Source organism: Hippoglossus hippoglossus, chromosome 3 (assembly GCF_009819705.1).
Source record: "Hippoglossus hippoglossus isolate fHipHip1 chromosome 3, fHipHip1.pri, whole genome shotgun sequence".
Lineage (NCBI taxonomy): Eukaryota > Metazoa > Chordata > Actinopteri > Pleuronectiformes > Pleuronectidae > Hippoglossus > Hippoglossus hippoglossus.
The window spans coordinates 22169281-22186077 of record NC_047153.1 but is presented as its reverse complement, the minus strand read 5'-3'; the positions used below and the strand labels follow the sequence as shown (position 1 = coordinate 22186077).

The 16797-nt window shown below is 41.0% G+C and overlaps 1 protein-coding gene across 1 annotated transcript; it reads left to right on the top strand.

Annotated features, from left to right (window-relative positions):
* The first annotated feature begins 762 nt into the window (after positions 1–762).
* On the top strand, positions 763–15524 carry mmp2 (matrix metallopeptidase 2). The gene is made up of 13 exons (XM_034578723.1): positions 763–1174; positions 1388–1614; positions 2607–2755; positions 3632–3760; positions 4266–4439; positions 5266–5439; positions 6210–6383; positions 6607–6762; positions 6932–7058; positions 11681–11817; positions 12424–12583; positions 12880–12989; positions 14352–15524. The coding sequence occupies exons 1-13, from the start codon at positions 1019–1021 to the stop codon at positions 14453–14455; spliced, it is 1977 nt and encodes a 658-aa protein (XP_034434614.1). The 5' UTR covers positions 763–1018; the 3' UTR covers positions 14456–15524.
* The last annotated feature ends 1273 nt before the right edge of the window (positions 15525–16797 follow it).

Here is a 16797-nt window from a genome sequence, read left to right as displayed (position 1 = left end):
AAAAGGAGATGGCGCATGAGTGATGCATAATGGGCAACATCTCATCAGTTTCTATGATTAATTTCATTTATATTATTATTCAACAAAATGAGGCAAACATTATTTTGATCATAAGGACCATGGTGCCTGCAGGAGGGGCGGGGGCCTGATAACACATGTGTGGTATAGGCTAATAAAGGGTAAGGTAGGGACAATGAAATAAACAGATGTCGATATATACAGACAACACCCTCTTATTAGTATGAAGTAATGTACAAACAGTGGTGTGCACATGACGCAAAAAACAGATATGTTTTCAGTATCTATGAGTGATGGGGGTGGTTTTAAATTAAATATTGCACATTTTATTGTATATTGTGAAAAACCTAACAATAATAAGTAATGTTGCATACTGCACCCCACTTTCAATGTGTATGTTACAGCAGATTACAGTGCAGTACAGTCTAGTATCTGGGGACTATGACGCAAATTGGCTGCTTTATCAAAACGCACATCGCGCACTACAATATATCCGCAAAAGACAGACTTCACAGCAATGGTGACAAGTAGCCTTAGACTAAATAATAAACTCTCTGACGAAATGGCGACATGTTGGACAACTGTTGAGGCTTTTGGAATGTGAGGAGGACACTACAGATCTGATGTAGATCATCATCTGTCATGCCCGCTCATGTTTAATCCTCAGACATCGCGCTGCAGACTCTCCCCTCATCCGCCCGTGCTTTTCCAGTAAAAACAAGGGAGACAGAGAGGAATCCGACCATATGAGTGCGCATGAACTTATTCCTGTCTGTGGCCTCCTCTTCCCCTCCACCCTCCACCCGCTCCTCTCTCCCAACCTGGAGACTGCGCAGAATACACCGGGGGCAGAAAAAGTGCCTGTGCAAGCAGAACTGAGAAAGTTCATAGATCGGAGGTGCAGGATGTCCCGTTAAGAAGAAGAAGAAGAAGGGAAAACGGGAAAAGGAAGGATCGTGCACGACATTTACCGCACTGCAGACCCACTTCACCTGGGAAAATGGGTTTTCCGACGATATATGGTTGTCGTCGGGTAGTTCTCAAATTGTTTTTGCTTCAGTTTATCGTCTTTCAAGCGACGTATGCTGCCCCCTCGCCTATCATCAAGTTTCCTGGAGACGATACTACCCCCACAACAGACAAAGAAGTTGCTCTGGTAAGTTTATTGTTCGTTTTCCCAGAAACTTTGTCTAAGTGGGTCAGTCATGTGTGAATGCAGTTTTTACGTATAAGAAGTGAATTGCCAGGGAATACTTTGTAGCCTACATCATTTATATATTTAGTCATGTGTGTTGGACTAACTAAATAGAAATACTTATTCTGATAGTTAAATCATTCTCATATATATATATATATTTTTCTCCTTTAGCACTATCTGAATAAGTTTTATGGATGCCCAGAAGACAGATGTAACCTCGTGGTGCTCAAGGACACGCTGAAGACAATGCAGAAGTTCTTCTCTCTGCAAGAAACCGGAGAAATTGATGCCCAAACTGTAGAGATCATGAAGAAGCCTCGCTGTGGTGTCCCAGATGTGGCCAATTACAACTTCTTCCACAGGAAACCCATGTGGCAGAAGAATGACATCACCTACAGGTCAGGAAAACAACACTACCTTCTAATTTCTAAAGAGTCATTGTGATTATCCGGGAGTTGTTCAAGTGAGTTCCTCCTGCAAAGGAGCATTTAGTGATGGGACTGGGTCCCAGTTTATTATGAATCTGAATCATTGTGCTCCACCAATCAAATCATGCACGTTTTTAAGAGTATGGCCCATATATAAGGTAACAGCATTACAAATGGGCCCAGTACTATAGATGCATTTCATGTATAACATCAGGATATGATGTCACAGAAAGGTAAAATAACTTGACTCCACCCAACTACAGTGCATAAATTAAACTATTAGTATTGAGACGGACTATTTACAATATGTCATTTCCATGATAAAACCTAAATATTTTAGTTTGAAATTAATTTCCAGAGCACAAAAGTAGAAATTCGAGTTAAGAGTCTGTTTTCTCTGAGAAATGGACCACAGCTTGGCCCCGCCTGACACCCCCCCCCCCCCCCCCCCCCCCCACCCCCCCCCCACCCTCTCCTCAGCCCCCAGTCCACCCCACCCCCATCTGCAAGGCTGTGGAGCGCTTGCACTTTGTTTCTTGCTAACACTCCGCATTCCTACACAGTGTGTGTCAGGTCTTTTGTTTTTGCTCCGTTTGAGGTTTTACAACAATGTGGAGAGTGGGATTTGGTGTTTTTTTTAGTGTGGCCTGATCATTCCAGCCCGTCTGCCCATGTGCTTGGAAGGAAGACTGCAAGCCAAACACAACAACAACTCAAGGATCACTGACTGTTTTATAGGCAAAGGACTGCGTAGATAGGCATGTAACAGAGTTTGCGGCCGAACATTGTTTCAGGAAGCATTTTCTCCAGATGATTCATAAGCTGTTACTGGGTTCTTTTCCACGATCTCAAGTAGAGAAGGAGATCTAGTGAATCGTCTAGGTACCTTTCAAAATGTCACACTGACTTTTGAGTTTTTGTCCATGTTTTTATTCCTTATCTTGAAACTTTCTGTTCCATAGAATTCTGGGATACTCTGTTGATCTGGACGAGGAGGTCATAAATGATGCTTTCCTCAGAGCCTTCAAAGTGTGGAGCGACGTCACCCCACTCTCATTCAACCGCATCATGGACGGAGAGGCTGACATCATGATTAACTTTGGCCGCAACGGTATGCTATGTGGACAGACCCGAGACTACATAGAGACTTGAGATATTTTGCAAAATGCCACACATTTAAAGTTTAAAAAAATGTCAAGAAACATTAACTTGTTTTATAGCAAAAACGACTTCATATGCCCATATGCCCTTCTTAATGAAGCCTTTAGTTGGACATAGGAGTGATATCCCAAGATGAAAAGTATAAGATTTTCTCCACAAGACGTTTAAGCCCACTTCTAAGAGGAAAATTGAGTTTTGAAACTGATGAACAGAAGTTCAATGCCCTTTTGAGAAATGGTAAAGGTGCACTCACAAATGTTATTACAGTGACTCCACACCCTGCAAACCAATGTTAGGAATCCTTTATCTTGCAAAAAGAATTGTGGTTGTATCACTGATCATTCCAGTCATGATTTACTCACACGGTTATAATATCATCCAGATTAGCCTTAGCTGACCCTGTCGAGAAGGAATTCAGCAGTTTTTCAAGTTTGACACCTCAGACTGTTTTACCAACAAAAATATGAAGAATAATTGGGTGTTTGAATAAACACACAAATGCCATAACATGTTGAAAATATTTTCCCACTATTAGTTTTAGTACTTCCTGTTTAAAGCAGCTTTGTAGCCTTCAGTTGTCATAAAAACTCAAAAGGTGTTTAGTTTGTCCAGTTTGGTAAAATAAAACATGGCGGCCTCCGCAGAGAGGACCTGCTCCCGATGTGAATATTAAATATTTATACATAAAGGGCTTATTCTAGGATAAAGAAAACAACAATTCATACAATTTAGATGAAACATATTTTATATAAAATTTCTGCCAATAGATCCCTTTCACCTACATCTTACACACTGGACCTTTAATACTGAATGATGTCATTAACAGAGCACGGAGACGGTTACCCCTTTGACGGCAAAGATGGCCTCTTGGCTCACGCCTTCGCTCCAGGGCCAGGAATTGGCGGAGACTCCCACTTTGATGATGATGAGCAGTGGACACTGGGAGATGGCCAAGGTAATGGCGGGGGACTATTCACAGTATAACAGTGAATGGCAAAAAGGCTACACTACGTTTCTCTACACAAGTGCAGTACAAGTTGTCATCAGCATAAGTTCATAACAGTCGAGGTGTCAGGACACTAATGTTGACATAGATAATTCTGATCTGACTTTCAGATACTTTGTTGTCATTGTATTAACTTTGTCTGAACTTTCTGGCACTCAAAATGGCAAATCATAGCCATCTGGAAGCTGAATAGAAAATCCACTGCCAGCATTTATATTTGCACGCATTGACCCAGATAGTTTTATGCATTTCCCATTATTCAGATCCTCTTGTCTGAATCTATTACTTGTGCAAAAGCAATCTACCTCTCACAGAAAGTAAAATGAACTTCTGTCTTGTATCAGTGCTCTGAAATGCTTTATACCAGTATAGCCTATTGCATATAAAGTACATTTTGCTATTGAACTGAACTGAATCATTTGGTTCAAAACAATATCAATATCCTTTTTCACAGTGGTGAAGGTGAAGTTTGGTAATGCTGACGGCGAGTTCTGTAAGTTCCCCTTCCTGTTCATGGGCACTGAGTACAAGACCTGTACGTCCCAGGGCCGTGACGACGGCTTCCTGTGGTGCTCCACCTCTTACAACTTTGATGAAGATGGCAAATATGGATTCTGCCCTCATGAATGTAAGTTTTGTCATGTTGTTACATTTATTTTTGACATAGCTCACCGTATATATACTACACATAATGTGGCATTGCAATGTTTCTTAACCTATTTGTCTTTACAGAGTAAGTTTCTGAGTGGATTTATACTTTTGTGGCCCCATTTGACCGTAGCAGACTTTTTGTCATGCCCTCCTTGCACCTGACTGAACCCCAACATATGAGGAAGTTCAGTAAATAGAATCAGTGTTTCCTATAGAGGCAAAGTAAAACCTCATATCAGATAAGTGCCATATTAAAAGCTGCTCTGCTGATTTTGGACAGAAAGAAAGTAGGTTGGACCATGTGCCAGGAAAGTGTTGTTTTTTGTTTGGAGTGGAGTATGGAATATTTCTTTTCCAAGTTGCTGCCCCACTTTAGAAGAGTGGGCTTTGTCAAACATTTTGTTTATCTGTGTTATGTTGCTGTCCATGGTACTAACATGATCACAGACCCATTACAAGAAAACAGACAGAGTACACATGTACTGAGTTGTTTTATATGATGAGAACACAACTGTTTGTACTGGAGCCGTCTGTTATGTGTATTGATGTACAAGAAAGTTTCATTCCAGCTGTAATTATGGTTTATTTTCCTCTGTCAGTACATTTGTCTGAAATCATTATTCAGGGATCAAAGCGTCTTAGTTGCTTGCAATAATCATGTAAGAAACTGAGCGTATTCATTGTAAACAGGGAAAAATACAATATTATGATATTTAATATTTATAATAACTATAATATAGATATGTGATCTTTATATGTACTAAACTACAGTATATCTCTATTTATTTACCTTTGTTATACAGTGCTATTCACCATGGCTGGAAATGCAGAGGGCGCTCCATGCAAGTTCCCCTTCACCTTTCAGGAAGAGAAGTATGACAGCTGCACCACGCAGGGCAGGGACGATGGTTACCGCTGGTGTGCCACTACTGAGGACTACGACCGTGACAAAAGCTATGGGTTCTGCCCTGAAACTGGTAAGGGGGTGTTATACACTGTCTGTTATGTCAGACTATGTTCATCACATAAGAAAACTGAATTTCCTCTACGTATCATAAAGATGCTCACAGAGTATAGGTTATCTTCAGTTTATGTGTCCTGTTTATGTGCTTGTTTAGATTCATATAGTGCATTTCACTGTCTGTGTGTATTTTGATGTGCAGTGTATGGTACCAAGTCACGTGCAAGGTCTACTGGAATCTGCCAGTTGGGGCTTCCAGTCTTGCTTGTGGTCTGCTGAATGCCAGTGAAAGTATTTTAATGTGCAGTGGCAGGGCTTATTTTCCATTCTGTCAGTAGGACTGCGTTTTAGGGCTGAAGTAGTGAAGTTGGGAGGGAGAGACGTTGAGATAGAGAGAGAGGTACAGCCACTGGGGCTTTCGTCTGGTTCTAATTGATTGGGAATGTAGTCTTGTTGTAAAGCCTTGAGCGATACCTTGTGCTGAATAAGAAATTATTTTTCTTTAAAACAGCACAAAACCTGTCATGCCAAATTGAAAATGATGTTTCTGAAAGAAAACAATTCGGGCGGGCTCTTCTTGGTTTTATGCCTAGGTATTGATGTCATGTGCCAGCTGCCTTCGTTGTGTTGTTCTCGATCATCTGCGTCGATTTCACAATATAATACAAGCCTAATTGCTCTGGAGAAGAATTTTGGCATGTGAATGAGTTCACAAGACAGTGAGATGAACCAAGGTCGCTGCACATTTCCCTTTTTCTCAGTTTTACTTTGTGTTTACCCCTCCAGCCATGTCAACAGTGGGAGGAAATGCAGAGGGAAGCCCCTGTGTCTTCCCCTTCACCTTCCTGGCAGACACCTATGATGCCTGCACCTCATCAGGGCGCAGTGATGGCAAGATGTGGTGTGCTTCCACCAAGAGCTATGATGATGACCGTAAATGGGGTTTCTGTCCAGACCAAGGTATGAAGGCATGGGCCTGTAGGACTAGCAGCCAAGTTGCTTTTCCATAAAAGGCAGAGGAATGATTACAACACTGTTAAATCACAAAAACTATGAATTGGTTAGCCATAGCAATTGTCAAACTGTCAGTCAGACTCCACCATACTCATTTACTAAGACTTGTCTCAACCTTCAAATGAATTGTTTCGCATGTGAAGATAATCATTGAATCACGTCTTTTCAGGCTACAGTTTGTTCCTGGTGGCAGCCCATGAGTTTGGTCATGCCCTTGGCTTGGAGCACTCTCAGGACCCCGGAGCTTTAATGGCCCCCATTTACACCTACACAAAAGACTTCAGACTTTCTCATGATGACATTCTAGGCATCCAGGAGCTCTATGGTGAGATGAAATGTTGTGATATGTGTCTTGTTGCCTAGATCTTGATTAAGTCTAATACAAGAATGAAAAAAAATGTTTTTCTTATTAGAACCCAGGAAGTATTAATACTATGAATGTGTGATTAATCAATCAAAGATAAAATATATTGTGGTAAATCTCTTCAATTTAGGTGGGTCGACAGACAAGCCTCTGTCTCCGACTCAAGGTCCAGTCACTCCAATGGACATCTGTAAGGAGCCAGTTGTCTTTGATGCTATAGCACAAATCAGAGGAGAGACCTTCTTCTTCAAGGACAGGTAATCACATCAAACAGGAAGTCCTGATGTTGTTTTGGCCCAAACTAGATTTCACCAAGTTTGCATACACCATATTAGGGCCAGGAAGGTGCACTAACAAGCAATCCATCCATAATCCAATCTCTGGATCATGTTGTTTGATGTAATAACTGCTCTGTTTTCATTTGCTCCATGTTTGACTTTCTTGAAACTTGCAAGCACTGCCAAAGTCTAGCTGGATTTCCTGTCTGTGATCTATGGAAAGAACAACAAACAAAACCCAGTAGCCTACTTCTGGCGTTATGACTTGTGCAAGTGAAATAATTCAGCCGACGCAAATTGGATTTCATAATAATCTTGCCCACAAAAACAAGCAGTTTGACATGAGGTACCCTGTTAATTATTGTTTCTCGTTTTGCAATCCTGTGCCACTTGAAGATTGTGGTGTGGATTTCTTGTTTCATGATGTGACGATTAGAAAGAAGCAAAAACAAACAATTTGTCTATGCATGCAGTGACAACCAAAATAGTCGTCAGCCATAAACACAGTCCGCAGTCCTCTCCTCCACTGGCACCAGTGATTTCAAAGTCTCGTAAGATTACTGTGTCTACCAGCTGACCCAGTGCAGGAGTTGTCATGCCCGGGGTTTGGTCAACAGTCTTTGTGAGTCAGAGCATTTTCCCTGACAATAGTGAACACTTTCAACAATAGCAGAAGTTTGTTAGTCAAATTCTCCTGAGGGTTACTAAGAACAAAAACAAAAGAAGTGGTGAGTGATAGAAAACACAAACAGCATCCTTGCTGGTTATGACGCATTAATTCTCATAGATGCACCCTGTAATATCTACTCCTTGCAATTTTGAGGTTAACATAGCTGTGTATCTGTCATGGCCATTTGGGAAAATCATCCAAAGTAAACAGGCGAGCAGACCTCCATACCAAAGAGTGTAGTCTTTCATTTAGCCTGGCCCTCACCCCCTCCAAGAACCTGGACTTAAAAACTAGAAAAAACAAGCCACACTCACTTGCTTTAATACAGAATTTCTCTTCACCCACATTTATTGCGAAAGACAGAGCAGCACATTCGCTCATAGGGTGCCATGTGGACCATGACACCGTGGACCATGACCCCCTGGCCCTGTTGCTGGAAATCAAACTAGTTTGATACTTTCTTCTCTTAAAAGTTTCCGTCTGAGTTACAACTATGAAAAAGTAAGATAAACATAGTTGATTATCATCTGTGCTGTTCCATAATTGTTAACTTAACATTCTGATGCAAAGCTGCCATCTAGATACATTTGCGGACCAGTAATAGTGAAATTTAACGGCTCCATGTTCTAGTTGAATAATAGGACTTTGCCTCTCTTTGGTTATCTGCAGCTAGGCCTAGTTCAGCAGATGTTTTAACTGAAATCAGAATCAAGGGTTTGTTAAGCAGCCTACGTCTGTGTTACGTCTCATGTGGAGTCATAAGACTTTGTTTTGTATATTTTCAAGCAATTATTCATTTGATATGAGTTGAATTTCAGTCATGGAAAAATGTGTCAATGCTTGAGAGGACTAAGAGCTACTCATCTAAAGGCAAGGGAGATAAATTGAGGACAGAGTTCTCTCAAGGCACTGAAATGAACGTACATCACATTTTGACTCTCTAGCAAAGTTTCCGAATGAGCCTGTTGTCCTGACCTTCACAGCAACTTAATGAGTTGCCTGAAGGCCATGTCAGGCTTGTAAGCTGCAGAGCTCTGGTACAAAGCTTTATAGCTTCAGAGAAAGAGCAGTCGCCTCTGGGCTCCAGGAGTAAAGCTCACTTGACTTTTCCATTGTACAAATTGGACCCCCCCCCCCCCCCCCCCCCCCCCCCCCCCGTCTCCTGGCTCAGCAATATTTATGATGTAGGACAAATCTTGACATGATACAATGAGCAAAGCTTGTAGCACACCCTGAGCTCAGCAGTGGTGTGCGTCTGTCTGTCTGGAGGCTTAAGGAGAATGCAATTATAAAGTCCGTCTCAAAGAAACAGTTTGGCCAACCTACTAATAAGCGTCCTAGTGTATTTATGACTATAATTTTACAGAACAAATATTGTCAGTGGTAAAACATGCTCACGCTCTTGTATATTAACATGTAGTCACAGCCAGGGGTTGTTTGCAATATAAAGAATTCCCTATAGTTGCAATCCTTGAGATTTCACTCCTAGTTAATCTGGAAACGCATGGTTTTCTTGTCACAATAAAACACTTATTCAGCAGACACTGTTAGAAACTAAAAACTAAACAGAAAATACATCAGAGGAGCAACGATTGTATTTTTTTGCAACACAAACAAATAACATTATCTTAATAAAGAAGTCAGTCAAGAATAATTTCAGCCAGAACCTAATTTTGTGCTACACATAATGCAATTATTGTTCCTCACAACAGGAGGATACACTTGAGTTAATTACCTTGCTTAGAAGTTGTGGAGCTACTGACAAAAACTGCCAAAAATTTGCATCTTCGAACATTGCATTTCGTGGGACTGCTTGCCTTTCCTGGTCTGGGAATAAAGGAGCAGAAGGCCGACTTACGAAGCAGTCCCCAAGAGTGTCAGTAAAGGCATGGACAAATGCAGGACCTCTACTGAGGTAGAAGGCCAATAGCAAGGACTAGGACTCTCTTCAAGCAGAGTAGGAGGCTAACAGCAAAAACTGGATCTCTCCAGGGGTACGACAGGAGGCCAACAATGAAGGCTGGGACATGTTGAATGCAGATGTCCCTTCAGGAGGCTAAGCAGGAGGCCAGCGACAGCAGGGCCTCTCAGGAGGAAGAGTAGGAGTATAACTGGAATCTGATGGCATGGGTAAAGTCTCCGTGGACGATGGCGAGGAGACTGAAGATTTAGCAAGATGGCTGGCACCAGATCATTCAACTGCAGGTCAGCTCAGGCCACAGTACAGCCGTTGGAATATAGGCTGTGTTGTCTGCAAGGAGGTAGGCAGGGCGGGAACGGCCGACTTGGATCCAGGATCTGGTATCGGACCAACCGTTCTTCTTCTTCTTCTTCTTTGTTCGGTCTATTGGCGGGTGGCAACCAACGTCAAGGTGCACTCCCACCATGTACTGTGTTGGTGCACCTTTCCTAGAAGTACTGCAAGACCAAGTCGATGCGTGGAGTGGATGGAGCAAGCCCCTACTCCATCTCCCTCAAGGACCATCAGTTGGTTGGAGATCATGGGGTGGTGTCTGCCAGACTGAAGACTGGGCATTATCCAGGACCCCAAAGCTGGAACTGGCTGGACATACGCTGCAGGTGTCCTAGGAACACATCTGCCGAGTTTTTTTGAAGACACTTCTCAGGGTCTGACAGACTGCCGGCCAATGTACAAAAAGGCCTGAAGGCTATGGGTAAAATTTTTGCCATATTTGGAAACTGACTGAGATTAGCACAGGGTGTAGGTTGCGGCAGTTAGCTGGGAAATAGGCTGGGGGCTAGCAACTGGGAGGCTGGCTGGATGCTAGCAGGTCTGGAGGATGACAGTATGTTAACAGGCTTGGATGCAGGTCTAAGTTATTGCTCCCATCAACAAATGGATGCCACCTTGGCAATGTCAGGGTCCTGTTTCAAAAGTATTTTAAAATCCTGATAAAAGCAGATTAATCACCAAGAAATGTTTCCTTAGATACTTCAAAATCAAAACAGCATCGATATGTGGGTCTACAAAATAGGTTTGAGAGAGGTGACCCCAAGTGCGGCTCTCCAGCCTCGACCACAGAACTGCCGCAATTGATGCTGCCTTCAACAAAAGGAAGGTTTTCAGGACAACAACACTACATTTGAAGTCGCAGGACTAGTCTTGTCAACGATGTAGAATCAATTCAGGAGCATTATGGCTGCTGATATTTCTGTCAGACTTACATTGTCATTGCATCACAATGCAGTGCTGACCTTTTACATCGATTGACATTAGCACAAAGTTACATTACTTTGCTTTGGAAAAATCTGTCAATCATTCAAGTCTGTTCTCTTCAGCAGAAATGGTTTTTTTTTATTTATTAATTAATTAACTAATTAAAGACATTGGGACAATAACACAGCTAATACAGCTGATACAACTTACACATGATTGGTTGAGACTGGAATATGTCTTTAATTCTGAAATACAGTACTTATGTGGAGTGTATATATGCTATTGAAGTTTATGTCTTATTTTTATTTTCTCATCATCACAACTTTGAAATCGGTAGATGATTTCTTTTCAAAAAATAGGTCAGTGGAAAAGAGTTTGGGAAGCTGATGTTGTTGTGCAGCTGTGGATTTGGAAATCCAGGCAAGATGGGTCTTGTTCCGCTGGCGTCGGCAACCTTAGTCCTAACGAGAACCAGATGCTCATGAATCAGGCCATTGTGGCTGGCTCAGCCAGTGAAGCACTTGCACTACCCCCCCCCCCCCCCCCCCCCCCCCCCCCCCACACACACACACACACACACACACACACACACACACACACACACACACACACACACACACACACACACACACACACATACACAAAGTCACACTCCTCGTCGTCGACCTCCTCTGCTCCTCTTTCACTCTCACTCTCATTTCATCCCCAGCTTATACCATAAGACCGCTCAACCACTCATTATCTGTCTGCCAGGTTCCTGTTCAGGTCAGTCAACTTCAGAAGCAAGCCCAGCGGCCCGATGCTAGTGGCCACCTACTGGCCTGACCTGCCTGCCAAGATAGACGCTGCCTATGAAAACCCACTGGAGGAAAAAACAGTCTTCTTCTCAGGTATGCTGGAGAAGACAAGTATAACTTTTAGAAACAGATGATTTAAGCATTGCTTCGTGTTGTTACATAAACTGTGTTAACATCATCTTTTTGCTTTCATGGTGATCAGAGAAACAGAGAGTTGCATGAGTAATCAAGGGGTGTCTTTACTTTTTGATCATTGGGATGCTTTTCCATTCACAGTCAAGCATTTCAACAAAGTGAAACAGTAAGAGAAGCAGGAATGTTGGCGCTCCTGTGTGCACTTTTGGGACACTTGAGATATTCCACAATAGTTATTAGTGGTTTATGGTGCATTCCTTGCAACTTAATAACATGACAATCCTCATGAATACTGATGAGTTTTACCTAAATGATCAGCTTTGAGTACATCAGCAGCAGAGCTGGTTTGGCTAAGGAGGGACTCTTACTATGCTAAATGGCAATCATAAGATCTCACTCATTTTTTATACATATATATATATATACTGTATATATATATACTTGGTAGATAGAAGTAAGAATGTGTATTTTGTAACGGTCCTTACCTTACCTTCCGTCAGTATAACTAATGTCTTGAGTATTTTTTAGCCACAATTTTCCTTTCTAATTATTTTTTTCTCCCAGGCAAGGAGATGTGGATCTACAAAGCGAATGAGTTGGAGAGTGGTTACCCCAAGAAGCTCTCCAGTCTTGACCTACCGGCAGACCTAACACAAATCGACGCTGCCTTCAGCTTCAGGAAGAACAGGAAGACTTATCTTTTCTCTGGAGACAAATTCTGGAGGTAGGACCCAAACTTGAAACTATTTAGGGGCCAACGGCTCTTGTCTGACACACCCTAGCTTATGCTGCTGTCATCACCCCCTATTGCAGTACTGAATTATGCCTGGATCTAGTTAGTATTTTGTATGACCTAAACTGTACTCTAAACGACAACAGCTGTGTTAGCCCTTACAAAACATGGGATTTAAAGGTGATGATGACAAAATGTTTTATCTCTATAAAAGAGTATGAGTGTTGAATATTTTTGTGTATATGAGGGAACTCTAAAGCATTGACTTTACTGTTTCATGTATACAGATATGATGAAGAAAATAAGATCATGGACGCTGGCTTCCCCAGACTTATTGCTGACTCCTGGAATGGCATCCCAGATGGCATAGACTCTGCCTTCAGTCTTAATGGCATCGGTAAAAATATATTATTTTTCTTTTTTCAAAAGCTGTGAAGGAAAAGGCTCTGTATAATTTGAGGTTGGCCAAATTACCACAAGCTAGCAGCAAATTGTGCTAAAATGCTCATTGGGCAATCACAGAGCATGTAACAATTACCATTGGCACCATCTTAGTTTAGCATGTTAGCATTCAATGATTAGCAATTGTCTTGAGCCTTGGTTAAAGCGGTAAACTTTATTTCAATCCATCCAGTATTGATTAATCCAGTGTTTAACTATAAAAGAAACAACCTCATGGTGGTGCAAGAGAACAAAATCTGTAAACGTTCAAAGTCACGAGGACTCATCCTCTGAGAATCATGAACATTTGCAATAACCTTCATATGCCTTTTACACCATGAAACCAATGCTGTATTACATCCATCTAAAAATTAAGAGGAAAGATTAAAATAAACCCAAACGCTAAGCACTGCTCGGGTTGTAAATAAAAGAATAGAGACAAAACAACAAAAGGCATTCTGGGTCTACACCTTTAGAGTTTTTTGGAGGTTGTTGGCTTCGATTAGAACTTGACTGGTTCTCTGCAGACTGGCTTTACTCATTTAAACACTGCAAAAAACAAAGTCAGCTCTATCAGTGAGTCGTGCACTTTGTCTCTGCCCCAAACCCAACAAGCAGTGATGATGCTATTGTGCCAAAAGTGAATCCTTTACAGGAACTGAATACACAAAGAAATAAATAAAGAAGTAAAACAGGCCAAAGGGAGTTGTTCTGGAGTTAGGGAGTCATCTGTGGTCTGATGTTGATAGAACGACACAGTCAGTGGGAGTCCAGTTTATTTTTTCTGTCTCTTACGCAATGCTTTAATTTTCAGTGACTGAGTAACACATAACAGTTTGCTCTGCTGGCTAGTGAGCAGGGCATTGCAGGGTAAGAAATCCTGTGAGTGAGTGTTGATTTTTAGGCATGATCCAGGTAAACCTCCTCTTGAGAATGTCACTGTCAGCAATGTATACTTAGGGTTAGAGGTGGCAGATATTTGTCTATGGCAAGCAACCAGGGATTTTTCCATTACTGCTTTCTGAACATACACACAGTGTAGCAAGCATCACAGAGCCCCTTCCCCACACAGTGAACAAACAAATTTATTTAAAAAGAACGCCAGTTCCCCTGCACAGAGGTGCCTCTGTATACTACCTGATTGGCATAATTTAAAGAGAGCGACTTTGCACTGCTAATCTAAATGCTTTTATTAGCTTGATTATTTGAAGGTTATCAGAAGGTAGTTTCTTCCTTGTTTTACACAAATTATTGCTGTGGGAAAACTAACTGAAGGAAAAACTTTGAACAGAGTGTGCATTCTGCTTGTTTTTAACAGATTACAGCTACTTCTTCAAGGGCAACCACTATTTCAAACTGGAAGACAGCAGCTTGAAGATTGTCAAACTGGGCGAAATCACAAAGGACTGGCTCGGTTGTTGAGCGCGTCGAAAATTTCTTACAACTTGCTGGTTCCTGTAATGACGCCTGGCCTCATGAGGACATTGGCATAATATCATACACAACTTGAGGTCACTGCAGTGCACACCATTGTAAGTTGTAAGTTTTTGTCCTGGCAACTATGCACGCTTCTGTGTGAGACATGTCCCTTCCAACCTGTATAATCAACCTCCAGCTTTGTAGAAAGGGACCTCGGGACCTTCTAAACAGGCTATACATGGGCAACTGGATATTACTGTGTGATATTGACATTGTATTTGTTATGCTGATGCAGATTTATTACATTATGTAGCCCCTGTTTTATTGTTTGGTAGTTGTTTTTTTTATTTGTTTTTTTATTCAGACATCAGGTATGTCCACACTGCATTGAACGCAGTGCTATACTTTGCTGTGAGATATTGCCGTTTAATGCAGATTTGATTCTGAAAGGCTGTGTTACACCAGATGAGGAATTCATGTTGGCTTAGAATTACTTCTATGTCCAGTGTGCTAAGTGCAGTTTTATAAATGTATCAGTTTTAATTGATTAATTTTCTCATTGTTGAGCAATACATTTAAAGAAATGAATTTGCACAATGTGTCTGACCGAAAATGGTGCTTTAGAGTTTGCTTTTGCATATAGTCCTAAATATATATACATATACACAACTTATATTCAGTGTAACTATGTCCGATGGGACAACTTAGCATTCTCCGAATGTCAGAAAGTAGTATTCGCAGACACACATTATTCTTAATTTGGTTAGCACTTTTTTATAAGACTATACAAGGGAACTAAACAATATAGAGACCAGATTATTGTCATGGCAACTTCATGTTGTATGTCCCTTCACTAATGGTATAGACAGATTAAAGGCACAGGTTGCCTCTAGAGGCTGTATAGGTTTGCTGCATGATAGAATCATGACAAGGGTACCACGGTAGTATTGATTTTTTTTAACAATCTTGTTTCTTTGCTGGGTTTTAGCAAAACAGTAATGTTTTTTTTGTGTTGTTTTTAATGCTTTTGCACTTTGTTACTGTCATCAATAAAGATGAAAGATGGTCAATATATTGTGGATCAGTGATTAATAGAGGAGGAGGTAAATATACATTGTGGGTTGACACTGTAGACTGTATATATATATATATATATATATATAAAGATCATATGACAGCTCCCTAAAAGTGAGGCAAAAGCGTCTCGATAGTCACCTGGTGGTTGTCTGCAGTATAGGTCATAAATTCTTCCTTTTAGTGGATAGGGCATGGACCAAACTAAAAAGTCGAAGTACACGTCAATTTTTTCTCATAGAAGGTTTCTGTCACTTTTGGTAGTTCTTATCACACTAATGTATGTTCAAGATCTTATTTTTCTGGTAAGTTTGGTTTAAATTATTTATTTGATGCTATAAAATGGGGTGAAATGTCATTGACAGTTGAGACTGACTTACGTTTGGTCCCACATATCCATGGGTCCTTGCTCCCACAGCTCCTACCCCCGGTCGCTACTACACAGACTCTGGCTCCAAATTCCCAAGATGGCAGCATTCGTTTCCAGCATATTTTGGTCTCATTTCTGGATAGTGAGAGGAAGTGGAGACAAGTTGTCCATCTTTATATACAATCTTTTGTTGACACTATTCCATTCATTCACAATCTCTTGGGCAGGGGAGGCAGAAAACACACCCAAAGTCGCCCTTATCCACACAGGCCCATGTTGCATTAACAGATCAAATATATACAAAGTGAAATACAATGTCACAGAAGGTCTTTTCCTTTGCATTTCCTTAGATTAAAGATTAGAAACTTGGGTCCTTCTCCAAAGGCAAGTGACAGATGATAAGTACACTTGGCGGTTGGAACTGTTGAATATAGAAAAAGCAACTTACATGTTTTCATCATTACATAAATACTTATTCTGTTATTTTTAATCAAAATCCAGAGATATTTAATACATCAGGGAAATATACATAGTTTCTCATTTAAAATATGTGATCCAAACCTCCTCCCCTAAAATGGCTGTTTCCCAATCTTCCTTTTATCTGAAATATTTAGGAGGGAAAGTCGCAGTCAGCGCATTGGGACATTGATTTTCAATGACATGACTCGTGTACATTGTGGATTCAATAGAGCTTATTTCCACCACATTGCAACTTTTCTGACCATCAATGTTGACCACTTTTGCTATCTGGGAACACAAGGTATTTCAAACCCAAAGCCAATAAAAGTGTATTTTTCAGGGAGGTCTACATGATAGTCACCAAAAACAAGAGTTTTGAAAAAAATTTAATTATTTTCAAATAATGAAGTGTCTCAATTTTGTGCAGCCTAAACCCTCTTCC